Source organism: Schistocerca nitens, chromosome 10 (genome assembly GCF_023898315.1).
Source record: "Schistocerca nitens isolate TAMUIC-IGC-003100 chromosome 10, iqSchNite1.1, whole genome shotgun sequence".
NCBI lineage: Eukaryota > Metazoa > Arthropoda > Insecta > Orthoptera > Acrididae > Schistocerca > Schistocerca nitens.
Genome location: NC_064623.1, coordinates 207,356,054 through 207,372,072, shown reverse-complemented (window position 1 = coordinate 207,372,072; position 16,019 = coordinate 207,356,054). Strand labels below are relative to the sequence as shown.

The 16,019-nt window shown below is 47.2% G+C and overlaps 1 protein-coding gene across 1 annotated transcript in view; it reads left to right on the top strand.

Moving 5' to 3' along the window:
* LOC126210004 (basic proline-rich protein-like) overlaps positions 1 to 16,019 on the top strand; it is a 152,556-nt gene that overhangs the window by 64,849 nt on the left and 71,688 nt on the right. Inside the window, exon 3 of the mRNA XM_049939111.1 lies at positions 12,987 to 13,506. Coding sequence (XP_049795068.1) covers positions 12,987 to 13,506 — 520 coding nt within the window. The remainder of the gene's footprint in view (positions 1 to 12,986; positions 13,507 to 16,019) is intronic.

Here is a 16,019-nt window from a genome sequence, read left to right as displayed (position 1 = left end):
CTCCTTAAATTTGCACCTTTTTGCAATTTCTTCAGTTTTATTCTACAGTTCATAAGCAGTAAATTGTGGTCAGAGTCCACATCTGTCCCTGGAAATGTCTTACAATTTAAAACTTGGTTCTGAAATCTCTGTCTTACCATTATACGCCGGCCGGTGTGGCCGAACGATTCTAGGCGCTACAGTCTGGAACCGCGCGACCGCTACGGTCGCAGGTTCGAATCCTGCCTCGGGCGTGGATGTGTGTGATGTCCTTAGGTTAGTTAGGTTTAAGTAGTTCTAAGTCTAGGGGACTGATGACCTCAGAAGTTAAGTCCCATAGTGCTCAGAGCCATTCGATTTTTTACCATTATACACTGAAGAGCCAAAGACGTTGGTATACCTGCCCAATATCGTGAGCACGCAGAAGTGCCGCAACACGACACGACGTCGCATGGACTCGACTAATGTCGGAGGTAATGCTGGAGGGAATTGACACCATGTACCCTGCCACCATGATTCCTGCAGGGCTGTCCACAAATCCCCAAGAGTACGAGGGGGGGGGGGGGGAGGGGAGAGAAAGAAAGATCTCTTCTGAACAGCAAGGTATCGCAGATACGCTCAATAATGTTCACGTCTGGGGAGTTTGGTGGCCAGCGGAAGTGTTCCGGGAGCCACTCTGTAACTATACTGGAAGTGTTGGGTGTTGCACTGTCCTGCTGGAATTTCCAGAGTCCGCCGGAATGCAGAATGGACATGAATGCATGCAAGTGATCAGGTAGGATGCTTACGTACGTGTCACCTGTCACAGTCGTATCTAGACGTATCAGGGATCCCATATCACTCAAACTGCATACGCCCCACACCATTACAGAGCCTCCAGCATCTTGCACAATCCCTGCTGACATGCATGAGGTTGTCTCCATACCCGTAAAAGTCCATCTGCTCGATACAATTCGAAACGAGACTCGTCTGACCAGGCAACGTGTTTCCAGTCATCAACATCCCAATGTCGGTGCTGACGGGCCCAGGGGAGGCGTAAAGCTTTGTGTCGTGCAGTCATCAAGGGCCTTCGGCTCCGAAAGCCCACATCAATGGTGTTTCGTTGAATGGTTTGCACGCTGACACGTGTTGCTGGCCCAGCATTGAAATCTGCAGCAGTTTGCGGAAGGGTTGCACTTCTGTCACGTTGAACGATTCTCTTCCGTCTTCGTTGGTTCCGTTCTCGCAGGATCTTTTTCCTGAGATTTTTATCGGATTCCTGATATTCATGGTACACTCCGTGAAATGGTCGTACGTGAAATTCCGCACTTCATCGCTACCACGGAGGTCGTGTGTCTCATCGCTCGTGCGCCGAGTATAACACCACGTTCAAACTCAAATCTTGATAACCTGACAACATAGGCGTTGCCGACCGCAGCACCATATTCTGCCCGTTTTCATATCTCTGTGTTTGAATACGCATGCGCATGCCATACCAGTTTCTTTGGCACTTCAGTGTATAATCGGTCTGAAACCTATCGGTGTCTCCAGGTCTCTTCCACGCATACAGCCTTGTTTCATGGTTGTTAAACCAAATGATAGCTGTGATTAAATTAAGCTCTGTGCTAAATTCTATCAAGCGCTTCCTCTTTCATTCCTTTGGTCCATTCCATATTCACCTACCATTTTTCCTTTATTTCATTTCCCTGCTATCCAATTCTAGTCCCCTATCACAATTAAATTTTCGTTTCCTTTAATTATCTGAAGAATCTCTTTTACCTCATCATACATTTCTTCGTCATCTGCGGGGCTACTTGGCATATAAACTTGTACTAATTTGGTAGTTGTGGGCTTCGTGTCCATCTTGGCTACGATAATGCTTTCACTATGCTGTTAATAGTAGCTTACCGCTATTCTCATTTTCTTATTCATTATTAAAGCCACTTCTACTTTACCGCTACGTGACTTTGTATTTATAACCCTGTATTCACCTGACCACCAGTGCTGTTCCTCCTGCCACCGAACTTCACCAATTGCCACTATATCTAACTTCAACCTATCCATATCCCTTTTTAAATTTTCTAACCTACCTGTCCGATTAAGGTATCTAACATCTCTCGCCCCAATCCGTAGAACGCGTTTTGTTACTCCTGATGTCGACATTCTCGAGTGTAGTCCCGGCCCGGAGATCCTAATGGGGGGACTATTTTGCCTCCCCAGTGTTTTACTCAACAGGATGCAGTCATCATTTAACCATACAGTAGAGCTGCATGCCCTCGGGAAAAATTACGGCTGTAGTTTCTCCTTGCTTTCGGTAGTTCGGAATCTTTCACATGGAGAGATATACCATGTACTGCGTGTGGAATATGGGATGCAAATAAACGCAGCAAAAACAAAGAGTATGGTCATCAGTACAAGACGCAGACCGTCCAATATTAAAATAGGACAATCTACCATTAGCCAAGTAAGTGAATTTAAATATCTCGGTAGCACAATAACTGAAGACTTGAGATGTCACCAGGAGGTGAAAACTCGAATTGCCATAGCGAAGGAGGCATTCAACAGAAAGAGGAGACTCTTATGTGGCAAATTAGATAAAGGACTAAGGAAAAGGCTTGGCAAATGTTTTGTCTGGAGTGTGGCACTGTATGGTGCAGAAACATGGATGCTGAGACGAGAGGATAATAAAAGGCTAGAAGCATTTGAGATGTGGATGTGGAGGAGAATGGAGAGAATAAGCTGGATGGAAAAAGTGAGTAATGAAAGAGTATTGGAAAGGGTTGGTGAGAGAAGATGTCTGCTGAAGGTTGTAAGAGAAAGGAAAAAGAACTGGTTGGAACATTCATTGAGAAGGGAGTGCTGGCTAATAGATGCTTTGGAAGGATTGTTTTGTGGGAGAAGACTGAGAGGAAGAAGGAGATACAAGACGATATACGACATAAAGGGAAGAGGAAATTATGCAGAACTGAAGAGGATGGCAGAAGACGGGACAGCCTGGAGAACTACCGTGTGGAAGCCTGCCTTTAGGCAGAACACCGATGATGATCGGGTAGTTCGCCGTACTAGCTCAACGAGGCTGTTCTGGTAGTTGTTACAAGACCAGATCAGTCAATCATTCAGACTGTTGCCCCTGCAATTACTGAAAAGGTTAATGAACATGTCTGTCTGACCTTTTAACAGATACCCCTCCGTTGTGGTTGAACCTACGGCACAGCTATCTGTATCGCTGAGGCACGCAAACCACCCCACGACACCAAGGTTCACGGTGGGTGAGGATTTTGGGGGGTGGGGAAGATGACAGGAGAGAGAGAGTGTGTCTTTTGATTTAAATTATTTGACATCTGGCATTTAAGAGCCAATATGCGACGTGTATGCAGGTGTTGACAGATGTGAAAATTACCGAACAGTCAGTTTAATAAGCCACAGCTGCAAAATACTAACACGAATTCTTTACAGACGAATGGAAAAACTGGTAGAAGCCGACCTCGGGGAAGATCAGTTTGGATTCCGTAGAAATACTGGAACACGTGAGGCAACACTGACCCTACGACTTATCTTAGAAGAAAGATTAAGGACAGGCAAACCTACGTTTCTAGCATTTGTAGACTTAGAGAAAGCTTTTGACAATGTTGACTGGAATACTCTCTTTCAAATTCTAAAGGTGGCAGGGGTAAAATACAGGGAGCGAAAGGCTATTTACAATTTGTACAGAAACCAGATGGCAGTTATAGGAGTCGAGGGACATGAAAGGAAAGCAATGGTTGGGAAGGGAGTGAGACAGGGTTGTAGCCTCTCCCCGATGTTATTCAATCTGTATATTGAGCAAGCAGTAAAGGAAACAAAAGAAAAATTCGGGGTAGGTATTAAAATCCATGGAGAAGAAATAAAAACTTTGAGGTTCGCCGATGACATTGTAATTCTGTCAGAGACAGCAAAGGACTTGGAAGAGCAGTTGAACGGAATGGACAGTGTCTTGAAAGGAGGATATAAGATGAACATCAACAAAAGCAAAACGAGGATAATGGAATGTAGTCGAATTAAATCGGGTGATGCTGAGGGAATTAGATTAGGAAATGAGACAATTAAAGTAGTAAAGGAGTTTTGCTATTTGGGGAGCAAAATAACTGATGATGGTCGATGTAGATAGGATATAAAATGTAGACTGGCAATGGCAAGGAAAGCGTTTCTGAAGAAGAGAAATTTGTTAACATCGAGTATAGATTTAAGTGTCAGGAAGTCGTTTCTGAAAGTATTTGTATGGAGTGTAGCCATGTATGGAAGTGAAACATGGACGATAAATAGTTTGGACAAGAAGAGAATAGAAGGTTCCGAAATGTGGTGCTACAGAAGAATGCTGAAGATTAGATGGGTAGATCACATAACTAATGAGGAGGGATTGAATAGGATTGGGGAGGAGTTTGTGGCACAACTTGACTAGAAGAAGGGATCGGTTGGTAGGACATGTCCTGAGGCATCGAGGGAGCACAAATTTAGTACTGGAGGGCAGCGTGGAGGGTAAAAATCGTAGGGGGAGACCAAGAGATGCATACACTAAGCAGATTCAGAAGGATGTAGGTTGCAGTAGGTACTGGGAGATGAAGAAGCTTGCACAGGATAGAGTAGCATGGAGAGCTGCATCAAACAACTCTCAGGACTGAAGACCACAACAACAACAACAACATGCGACGTTGTAGCGACAAGTAGTCCTGCAGTCTGCAGGCGCTGCCATAGAAAATCCGCAAAAAACACGTGCTTTATAAATAGTCGAAAAGGCACTGCTTGCATTTCGCTAACTTTTCGCTACTTAAATCTTTTATAGACTGTAACGATTTCCTTAATGAGTATGCAGTGAACCTGTCTGCGAATGATTCCGTACCACGGTTTAGTAAAAGCGTATGCACACTCAATTCGAAACAAGTTCCGCGTCATTGTTCGCGGCTGGTACTGGACTACACCGATTGTTCGTTTATTTTCTCTCTCTCTGTAGTGTTGCATGTTGTTTTTACGTGTGTTCCTTTACGAAATGGAGCGGTCAGGAGGCAAAATTTACGAACCTGTCACACACTGTGATGCAGAGGAGTTCCTTTACAGTGTTCGAAATTATAAAAATATTGAACAGAAGCAGGACACCGTATAAAAAAAATGCTTCGTTACTTCGCACCAGCAGCAGTGATGTATTGTAGAAAAAAAAATAAGGCTCACATTTCTGAATTCCGCAACAAGAACAACAACAACAACAACAGGAATCGTTCCCTGACTTTGGAAAAAGTCAGCATGTGACTTGAGTTGCCGCGATACGAAAGTTCAGTGAGAACAAAAAAATTACCATGCTTTCTATGAGTCAAAAATGAATGTATGACGGGGGCAGCAGTCACTAATACACGTGGATGTGGCCGGATAGGGGGGGGGGGGAGAATGTCATCAACTGTGAGTGACATTGAGGCTGAAGAAGTTTGTTTTATTAGAAACAGTAATTTGGATTACTGTCGGCAGGCCTGTGAAACATAGCGTTTAGGGGGCTACATCAGGCTTGTAACTTAAAATTTTCCGGGAGAGGGTGTACCCTCCTCCATATTTAGGATGTGATTACTGGCAGCCTTTTCTCAAGGTTGGCAGCAATGCTGTAGCGACTCTCTGCATGTCGAGAAATCGAATCTTCATTTTACTCAGTTCTGGAGTTATCTGAATCTGAAGAAGATGAAATTTTCCCTCCGTGGAATAGTTTCAAATCTGCTGTTTTGTCGAAAACAGATTTCGAACTCACAGGTTAATCATCAGCCGGCTGTTCGTGTTAAGGTACACATTCATTATTTTTTTACATTAATTTACACTTTTTATCCCCCTTGTAGTGATTTTTTTGTTTTTAGGGCACCACTAAAGAAATTTTCACCACAAGCGGGAATGAAACGTGAAAAGTAATGTCAACAACAACAACAAATGTGGTCTTAATGTGAAGAGCCAGCTGATGATAAACCTGTGGGTTCGAAACCGGTAATTGCGTTATTTGTGTGAGTAAATAGCGTTATTAAAAGTGGCTGGTTGCACTTTTCTTCTTTGCAATAGCCAAAAGTGGCTGGTTGCACTTTTCTTCTTTGCAATAGCCAAAATGTGTGGTTTCAGAATTGTCGCTTTATATCTCCCGAACTATTGACTCACCGAAAAACGCGATTACTAAAATACCACGCTTCACATCTGGTCTTCCGAAAAGTTGCACATCGCATTGCGTTTGCTATGTAGAAGCTTCGGAAAACTACGCTTTTCGTCTTGCCTCTCTCTTTTTTCAACATTTAAATGATAACAAGTACGAACTTTTAACTTCCTGTAGCCTTAAAAAATCGGGAAAATTGTAAAATTGACGTCTGATATAGATACATTAAGCGTCTCCAACCATGGCAGAAGTCTGTTTTTTTAATTAGAAGTAGAGTTAAGTTTTTTCCTTAAAATAGACGTAATTTACGTATCGGGAAAAGTGTCCCAGTGACGGGCACAAATTTTTACGTAACTATTTTAGTTTTTTTTTTATTTGCCTTCGGGCTACTGCACCGTACTGCTAACAGTTCGGTACAAATATTAAACATATATACATAAAATCAGAGACCCACAGGATAGCCGCATCGCGCCTTAGTGCGCTCGAAATTTGACTATGGAAGCATAGTTTACTCTTCTGCTCGGCCGTCTATTCTTCGGCGTCTTGACTGTGTCCACCACCGTGGTTTACGTTTAGTGTCTGGAGCTTTTTACACCAGCCCTGTTGAAAGCCTTTATGCTGGGACTGCTGAACCTCCGCTGTCCAATCGGCGAGCAGTCCTTCTGAGTCGTTATGCTAGCCATCCGTCTTCCATGCCTGCTAATCCGGCCCATAACATTTTTTTCCAGCCTCCTTGGATTTAGGTTATGCAGGCCGCCCGTCCTCCCCACTACCACCGGGAGTCCGCTTCCGTCAACTGCTACGTTCTCTTTCCTTCCACTTTCCTAAGACTTCCTTAACAACTTGGGCTGCAGCACCGCCTTGGCTCCGGCCCCGGACATGCCTGCTCCGTGACCTTTGTCAGTTTCCCAAGAATGGTACCCCTTCTCTTGTTTATCGTCGGGCATTTGCTGCTCTATGCGCACAAATGATGCCACATTTATTTACACTGATCGCTCGAAAACATCGTTTGGTGTTGGGAGTGCCTATATTGTTGGCGACACCCCAAATCGATTTCGGCTTCCCGACCAGTGTTCGGTTTTTACTGCGGAGCTTTACGCTGTTCTCCAGGCTGTGCAATACATCCGTCGCCATCAGCGGATACAGTGTGTTATCTGCTCAGATTCGCTCATCTCTCTCCTCAGTTTCCAAGCTCCCTGCCCTGTCCACCCTCTGGTCCACCGGGTTGCCCCCACTTGCTCCACTTGGGGGGGGGGGGGAGGGGCGTCTCTGTGGCGTTCGTCTGGATCCCAGGACATGTTGGTATCTGTGGAAATGAGGCGGCCGATATAGCGGCCAAGGCTGCAGTCTCTCTTCTTCGGCCAGCTATTCGCCTGATTCCCTTCGCCGATCTACGGAGTGTTGTTCTTTTATGGCACGCACATTGGTCGACACTTCCTGTGCTTGGACCTCGTCGTCGGGAGGAGGTAATTTTAACTAGACTCCGGATTGGGCACTGTCCTTTTAGCCATCGACATCTTTTAAGTGGCGATCCTCCCCACTCTGTCCCCACTGCTCTCAACTGTGGACGGTGAGACACCTTTTACTTGAGTGCCCCAATTTTACTCCGTTACGCGCCCGTCTACAGCTGTCGCCTGATGTATCTTCCATTTTAGCAGATTACACGCGCTCAGCCGATTGCTTTCTCGAGTTTATTAGTGCCAGTGAGATGACGTCAGTCATTTGAAGCTCTTTTTGGGGACAAACAACCCCCCTTCCATAGTGGTTTTTTAAGCTTTCCCTCTGTTTTTAGTTCCCCACTTTTTTGAGTTTCGCTCCCATTGCTGCTGGTTTCCAGTTTCGTTTTCTTACCTTTTCCTAAGTCATAGACCGGGCGCTAATGACCGTAGCAGTTTTGCGCCCTAAAACCATAACAAACAAAAGGATAGCCGCACGCGTTAGCACACCGCTTTCGAGATACGGGGAGACGCGTCGGTCCCTGATCGAATGGGCCGGCCGGTGTGGCCGTGCGGTTAAAGGCGCTTCAGTCTGGAACCGCGTGACCGCTACGGTCGCAGGTTCGAATCCTGCCTCGGGCATGGATGTGTGTGATGTCCTTAGGTTAGTTAGGTTTAATTAGTTCTAAGTTCTAGGCGACTGATGACCTTAGAAGTTAAGTCGCATAGTGCTCAGAGCCATTTGAACCATTTGAACCGGATCGAATGCTCCCGGCGGGGGCTGTCTCCCACATACCGCTGGAGGAATACCGGGCTGGTACCCACGCAGATATTTCGCAAACTTACGCAGGTAGCTGAGATGGAGCGACCTGTGCCGCGTGGAGGGGGGAGGGCGGGGGGCGAAGCCGGGAAAACAGATGATGTATAGAGAAATTTATACAAATTATAAAAATGTGTGTGTGTGTGTGTGTGTGTGTGTGTGTGTGTGTGTGCGCGCGTGTGTGTTTGCGCCCGCATCTATGTTCGACAACTACACCGAAACCATTCGACCAATTTCAACCACCCTTGGTACACATATCCCTTACTGTCAAGCAACAATCGCTGTCTGGGTAAGGTCCATCTACCTATCATTATTCAAGAGTTACTACGCCACGTGAGAAAACAGTTGCACCGTGGATGACGTTTCAGTTTATTACTTCTGTGCTGCTAACTCTACATATTTCGCAGGCAGTGTCCACATATGCCGCTGGATCTGCGTGCACAAATGCATCGTTGTTCGATGCATTGTTCTGTAGATACGATGTCGTAAACACTGAGATACATGGGGAAGATGCCGCATCATACACGAAGTTTTAACACACTGCTACTTTACCGCTGAGACACTCCTACAGTCCAGTCAACTTAAGGAAAACAGCTTTCAGCTGTGAAGCGCAAATGGCCGTAGGCGATAACAAAAGCCGTCTGTAGAGCTATGAAGAGACATTACCGTAAAGACGATTACAAAATCGCGTTGTAGACAGGCTCGGCAGCTCTGCCGAGCTAGCAGAAACTCACAAACTCTACGCTTGTACGTTTGTACATTATGCACATTTCTTTGTACGACTGTTTTATTAATTTCAAAAGTATTTTCACGAATAGATGGGGACGAATTTTTTTCGATATTGCACTGCAAACTCGGTTCATTTTTTGTTTCTCTCTCCGATAGAAAAATGGAAAAATGTCGGGTTTGTCAGCTAGCCGTAAAATAAAAAGGCGGTACGATATTTTAAATTATGTCACGATGTTCACATAGGTACAAGATATACGGCTAACGAAACTTTGTTAGTTGGAGACAGGATGGAAAATAAAAAGAACTCGACGCTGATTTGGAAGCATTCACCAGGCGATTACTGTGTTCATGCAACCGCAGACAGAACAAAGTATTTCTTATATAGACGTTACACTCGCTTATACAAAAGGAAAAGGAGTTCGTATGTTTGAGGATCGCCATGACATCATGAACCCTAGTTGGAAGAGGCGTCTTCAGCTTAACAAAGATCTGCAGTAAGCTGTTCTGTGCTTTGAAGAAACTGCAGAAAAACAGCAGGTGGCTGACACACCTTTCTTGTTCTTTCTGATACATAAAGGTTTATTCTTGGTTCCTGTGCGACGTTAAGTGGGAAGCAGTTGAACCATGGTGGATACGCGTTCGTTCTAAGGTAGTTATCAGCTTACTGTTCGCTCGAAATTTTTGAAACCAATAGGTCCTCGTAGTTTGCAACGCAGCGTGGTATTGACCTTTACCGCAGACTGAGAGACGCAAATTGTCTGCCTGTTCTTCCTAGGACGGTTGCCGCATCCGTAACTTGAAATCGGAGGATGCTTTTGCGCGGCGGACGTGCACACATTGGGTCTCGTCAGTGCTACTACAGCTGCCACTGGCGTATTGCTGCAGGCAGTAGTACGGCCAGATAGCTATCGCGACGCGAGTATAACTACAACGCTGGAGTGGCCGTCACCAAACTACGAGTAGACACCTCCCTTCGCTCCGCGGGCGCTAAGCGCTGTGATCCGCTCGCCACATACTTTTGTTTCCGCGTGTACGCTATTACCAGTGCGTTAGGTCAGAGTCATATGTGTGTTTCCGTGCGATATCGTGATTTCGCGTGTAGTTTCAGTCTTCTGTTGAACAGTGCAAAAAATGATTCAAATGGCTCTGAGCACTATGGGACTTCGGAGGTCATCAGTCCCTTATAACTTAGAACTACGTAAACATAACTAATCTATGGACATCACACACATCCATGCCCTAGGCAGGATTCGAACCTGCGACCGTAGCGGTCGCGCGGTTCCAGATTGTAGCGCCTGGAACCGCTCTGGCACCCTGGGCGGCTTGGACAGTGCACTTGCGTGTGTTTGGTAGTGGGCGAGATGCAGGAGCAAGAGCCGGTCGGTGTTCGTAAAGGGCGGAAAGAAGTCCGAACAGAAGCTACACTCATGCTCATAAATTAAGGATAATTGCGGAATGTGGTGCCACAAAACGTGGCACTACACAAAACTGGCGCTAATAGCATAGGCACATAGGGAACACAAACGACACAGATCTGTAAGTCCACGGTATTGGTGATAAGTTGAGAAAACCGTCCCGAAACACATGTGCTACTGAACGCCACTGCGCATGTACCCCGACATCAGTATGGGATATGATCACCATGCACACGTACACAGGCCGCACAACGGGTTGTCAGACTCTGGATCAGGTGGTCGAGCAGCTGCTGGGGTATAGCCTCCCATTCTTGCACCAGTGCCTGTCGGAGCTGCTGAAGTGTCGTAGGGGCTTGAAGACGTGCAGCGATACGTCGACCGAGAGCATCCCAGACGTGCTCGATGGGGTTTAGGTCTGGAGAACAGGCAGGCCACTCCATGCGCCTGATATCTTCTGTTTCAAGGTACTCCTCCAAAATGGCAGCTGGGTGGGGCGTTATCATCCGTCAGCAGGAAGGTGGGAGCCACTGCACCCCTGAAAAGGCGGACATACTGGTGCAAAATGACGTCCCGGTACACCTGATCTGTTACAGTTCCTCTGTCAAAGACATGCAGGGGTATACGTGCACCAATCATAATCCCACCCCACACCATCAAACCACGACCTCCATACAGGTCCCTTTCAAGGACATTAAGGAGGTTGGTATCTGGTTCCTGCTTCACGCCGGATGAAAACCCGGCGAGAATCACTGTTCAGATTATACCTGGACTCGTCCGTGAACATAACCTGGGACCACTGTTCCAATGACCATGTACTGTGTTCTTGACACTAGGCTTAAACGGGCTCTCCTGTGACCAGGGGTCAGTGGAATGCATCTTGCAGGTCTCCGGGCGAATAAACCGTGTCTGTTCAGTCGTCTGTAGACTGTGTCTCTGGAGACAACTGTTCCAGTGGCTGCAGTAAGGTCCCGAGCGAGGCTACCTGCAGTACTCCGTGGCCGTCTGCGGGCGCTGATGGTGAGATATCGGTCTTCTTGTGGTGTTGTACACTGTGGACGTCCCGTACTGTAGCGCCTGGACACGTTTCGTGTCTGCTGGAATCGTTGCCATAATCACACTTTGTGGCACACGGAGGGCCCGTGCTACGACCTGCTGTGTTTGACCAGCCTCCAGTCGCCCTAGTATTCTACCCCTCATAACGTCATCAATATGAGTTGTTTGAGCCATTTTCAACACACAGTCACCATTAGCACGTCTGAAAACGTCTGCACACTTATTCGCTGCATCGTACTCTGACATGCACCAACACACCTCTGCGTATGTGGATTGCTGCCAGCGCCATCATGCGACGACCGCAGGTCAAATGCACCGCATGGTCATACCCCGAAGTGATTTAAACCCGCAAACCGGCCACCAGACCGTTCTTTCTCCATGTATCAGCATTATCCTTAATTTATGAACATGAGTGTAAAATTGTAGTGTCGATCGTAACGAAGCTTGTTCATCCTGCCAACAGTGAAGATGTCGAGAATAATACAAATTTTGCGCGAGTTCATAAAATGACAACAAAACATTGTAGTATTTCCGAATTACATATCAACAGTGTGTAACATCGGCAGAATCTCTAAATGTGAGCACGTGTTTTGATTCTCCAAGAAAGGGATATAAATGAAAACGGAATTTGACAATTTCGACAAAAAGTTAACGGGTAGGAGGAGAGCACACGACGGCTAGAAAAATGCAGTGATCTCCGTGAAAAAAATAATTATGTTGACTCAGAGACCTCAGGTCTTGGTTTTCGATTCAGAAATTATAATGATGGACAAATAATTTTAATTTTGTTCAAAATTTATTGAAAGGTTACTTTTTATTTTTTTCTTAGTAGTTGGCAAAAATTTTCTTTTCGAAAGTTCTTCAAGATATTCTAGACTAAAGTAGAGATATTTAACGTTTTTTCGGAATTTTTGCAAACATTTGAAATAACATGAATGTGTGGGGTTTGTTCTCTCGGAAATGTCCGAAAGAATATACACTAAGCATTCATATAGCGGATTCGCCTCGATGGGCAATTAATTCACGAGCTTCAGTGTGTATGCAGATTTACGTTCGGCCTCCAGCAGCGGTCTAAAAAATTTAGCGGGCGTGCAAAAGGTAGACGCGAAAATCTGATGGGGGGGGGGGGGGGGGGGGAAGGTGGGAGTACGGGACAGCCATGGACAAGGGAGGGTGCGAGGTACTCAGCGCATTTGCTATAAACACTGTGTCCGGGTGGCGCAATAGTTAACGTAACTTCGTAGTAAATTGGAAATCCCGCGTTCGAGTCCCGGTCCGACACATATTTTCACTCGTCGCCGCTCATTGTGCATAAACTCCCGATGCAGCTGATATCGTCTTCCCTTCACTTTCCCTCTGCCCTGGTCTTTCAATTTAGATAATTTGAAATTATCGCTAACTGGCGATGCTGTCCGTGTTGTCCGCAGGAGCTGTGCTACCCGGCGCCGCCCTACTTCCACCACAAGAGCTCCGCCTACTCGACGCCGCCGCCGCCCCCGGTGGCCGTGCCGCCCCCGGTGGCCGCCGCCGCCGCAGCCGCCGCCGCCGCGCAGCGCTACCACCGCGGCTACCTGTCGGCGCCCGCCCCCGCGCCCGCCCCCGGCTACGACCAGCCGGCCTCCGGCAGCTCGTCGGGGGCGTCCGCCTCCGGCAGCACGGCGGCGGGCCAGGTGGTGCCGCTGGGCTCGTCGTCGTCCGCCTCCGGCGGCTCGGGCGCGCCCTCCGGAGGCGGCTCGTACGCCCCCGTGCACGACGCGTACGCGGGCAGCACCGGCTCGTCCGCCTCCGGGCCCGCGCCGCCGCCCCCCGCCGCGGTCGTGGACGCGTACCCGCCCCCGCCGCCGCCCCCGGCCGCCTACTACGGGTACGCGCAGCCGCCGGGAGGCCCGCCCCCGCCGCCCCCGGTCTGCTACACGCACTCGCCCACCCGCAGCCTGCCCTACATAGGTAAGTCACCACTACACTCCACTCCACAGCATGCTGGCGGCTTCTGCAGCACCTTCCTCTCTGCTTGCTCTTTCTTTCACCTGTAGCAGTGACGTGGGCACTAACCTCCGGGACGCAGAGCATACCACAAACGACAGGTAGCTCGTCTGACGTCACAAACACAATGCAGCGTCAGGGCGAGTCCTACGTGAAATACACTACTGGCCATTAAAATTGCTACACAAAGAAGAAATGCAGATCATAAACTGGTATTCATTGGAAAGATATATTATACTAGAACAGACATGTGATTACATTTTCACCCAATTTGGGTGCATAGATCCTGAGAAATCAGTACCCAGCACAACCACCTCTGGCCGTAATAACGGCCTTCATACGATTGGCCATCAAGTCAAACAGAGCTCGGATGGCGTTTACAGGTACAGCTGCCCATGCAGCTTCAACACGATACCACAGTTCATCAAGAGTAGTGACTGGCATATTGTGACGAGCCAGTTGCTCGGCCACCATTGACCAGACGTTTTCAATTGGTGAGAGATCTGGAGAATGTGCTGGCCAGGACAGCAGTCGAACATTTTCTGTATCCGGAAAGGCCCGTACAGGACCTGCAACATAGGTCGTGCATTATCCTGCTGAAATGTGGGGTTTCGCTGGGATCGAATGAAGGGTAGAGCCACGGGTCGTAACACATCTGAAATGTAACGTCCACTGTTCAAAGTGCAATCAATGCGAACAAGAGGTCACCGAGCCGTGTAACCAATGGCACCCCATACCATCACGCCGGGTTATAACGCCAGTATCGCGATGACGAATACACGCTTCCAATATGCGTTCACCGCGATGTCGCCAAACACGGATGCGACCGTCATGATGCTGTAAACAGAACCTGGATTCATCCGAAAAAATGACGTTTTTCCATACGTGCACCCAGGTTCGTCGTTGAGTACACCATCGTAGGCGCTCCTGTTTGTGATGCAGCGTCAAGGGTAACCGCTGCCATGGTCTCCGAGCTGATAGTCCATGCTGCTGCAAACGTCGTCGAACTGTTCGTGCAGATGGTTGTTGTCTTGCAAACGTCCCCATCTGTTGACTCAGGGATCGAGACGTGGCTGCACGATCCGTTACAGCCATGCGGATAAGATGTCCGTCATCTCGACTGCTAGTGATACGAGGCCGTTGGGATCCAGCACGGCGTTCCGTATTACCCTCCTGAACCAACCGATTCCATATTCTGCTAACAGTCATTGGATCTCGACCAAAGCGAGCAGCAATGTCGCGATACTATAAACCGGGTAACGCCGGTCAACTGCTGCTTGTGTATGAGAAATCGGTTGGAAACTTTCCTCATGTCAGCACGTTGTAGGTGTCGCCACCGGCGCCAACCTTGTGTGAATGATCTGAAAAGCTAATCATTTGCATATCACAGCATCTTCTTCGTGTCGGTTAAATTTCGCGTCTGTATCACATCTTCGTGGTGTAGCAATTTTAATGGCCAGTACTGTAGATTGGATTACGGCCGTGTTAATCCCATATGATACGATTTTAGACTCCATGCTTTCAGTAACCGTCTAAGGGGAGGTTGTGGTCGAGACCCAATTTTGCATCTCAGAAGTATTTAGGAGGGTTACCCAAGAAAAACCGGAATTTCTTTTAAAAGCTATGTGTTTTGAAATTGTTTACAAAACAACCTTATCCTCTTCAAAATTCTCTGCATTACAACGAATACATTTGTCCCACTGGTGTTTCCACTGTTCGAAACATTTTTTGCAGTCATCTTTAGAAATGGCTGACAGCTCCTCCCTCGTTTTTTTTTCTTCACTTTTTCGATGTTGTCAAATCTGTGCCCTCTCACGCGTGGAGCCAGGTCAGAAGAGTAAGGAGCATGGGGCAGCGGAACCATGCAATTTTTAGCCAAAAACTGTCCAACAGAGATGGCTGCATGTGCATGTGCATGTGCATGTGCGTTGTCGTCGTAGAAGAGCCAGTTTTCTGTCTGCCACAAATCGGATCTTTTTTGATGATCACTGTTGCACAATCTTCTTAAAAGCTGAAACTTCCTGGCAGATTAATGCTGTGTGCCGGACCGAGACTCGAACTCGGGACCTTTGCCTTTCGCGGGGAAGTGTTCTACCATCTGAGCTACCCAAGCACGACTCACGACCCGTCCTGACAGCTTTAATTCTGCAATGATGGTATTGATTGCGTTATGCCGCTGGTGTATTTTACTTTTCTGTCAGATTTACAAATAGAGTTTTGTTGTGGAAGGTATTAAAAGCATGTGGAAATCCGCACTACGTTTCGAGCTCGGTAAAATGTCGCTTATCTTAGATATCTTGCGTCTTTTTTTAAAAATGTGGGTTGCTTTTGTCGCTGATTTTGCAACAGTGTTCTGATCTGTTTACCATGTGGGATCAGTCTGCGTAAATGTCTCAGTTGAACACTGTTCTTTTGAATCCAAGCCACACCTGGCCTCCTTACTTAATTTGGAAGGTATGGAGACCGTCTGTGTCGTG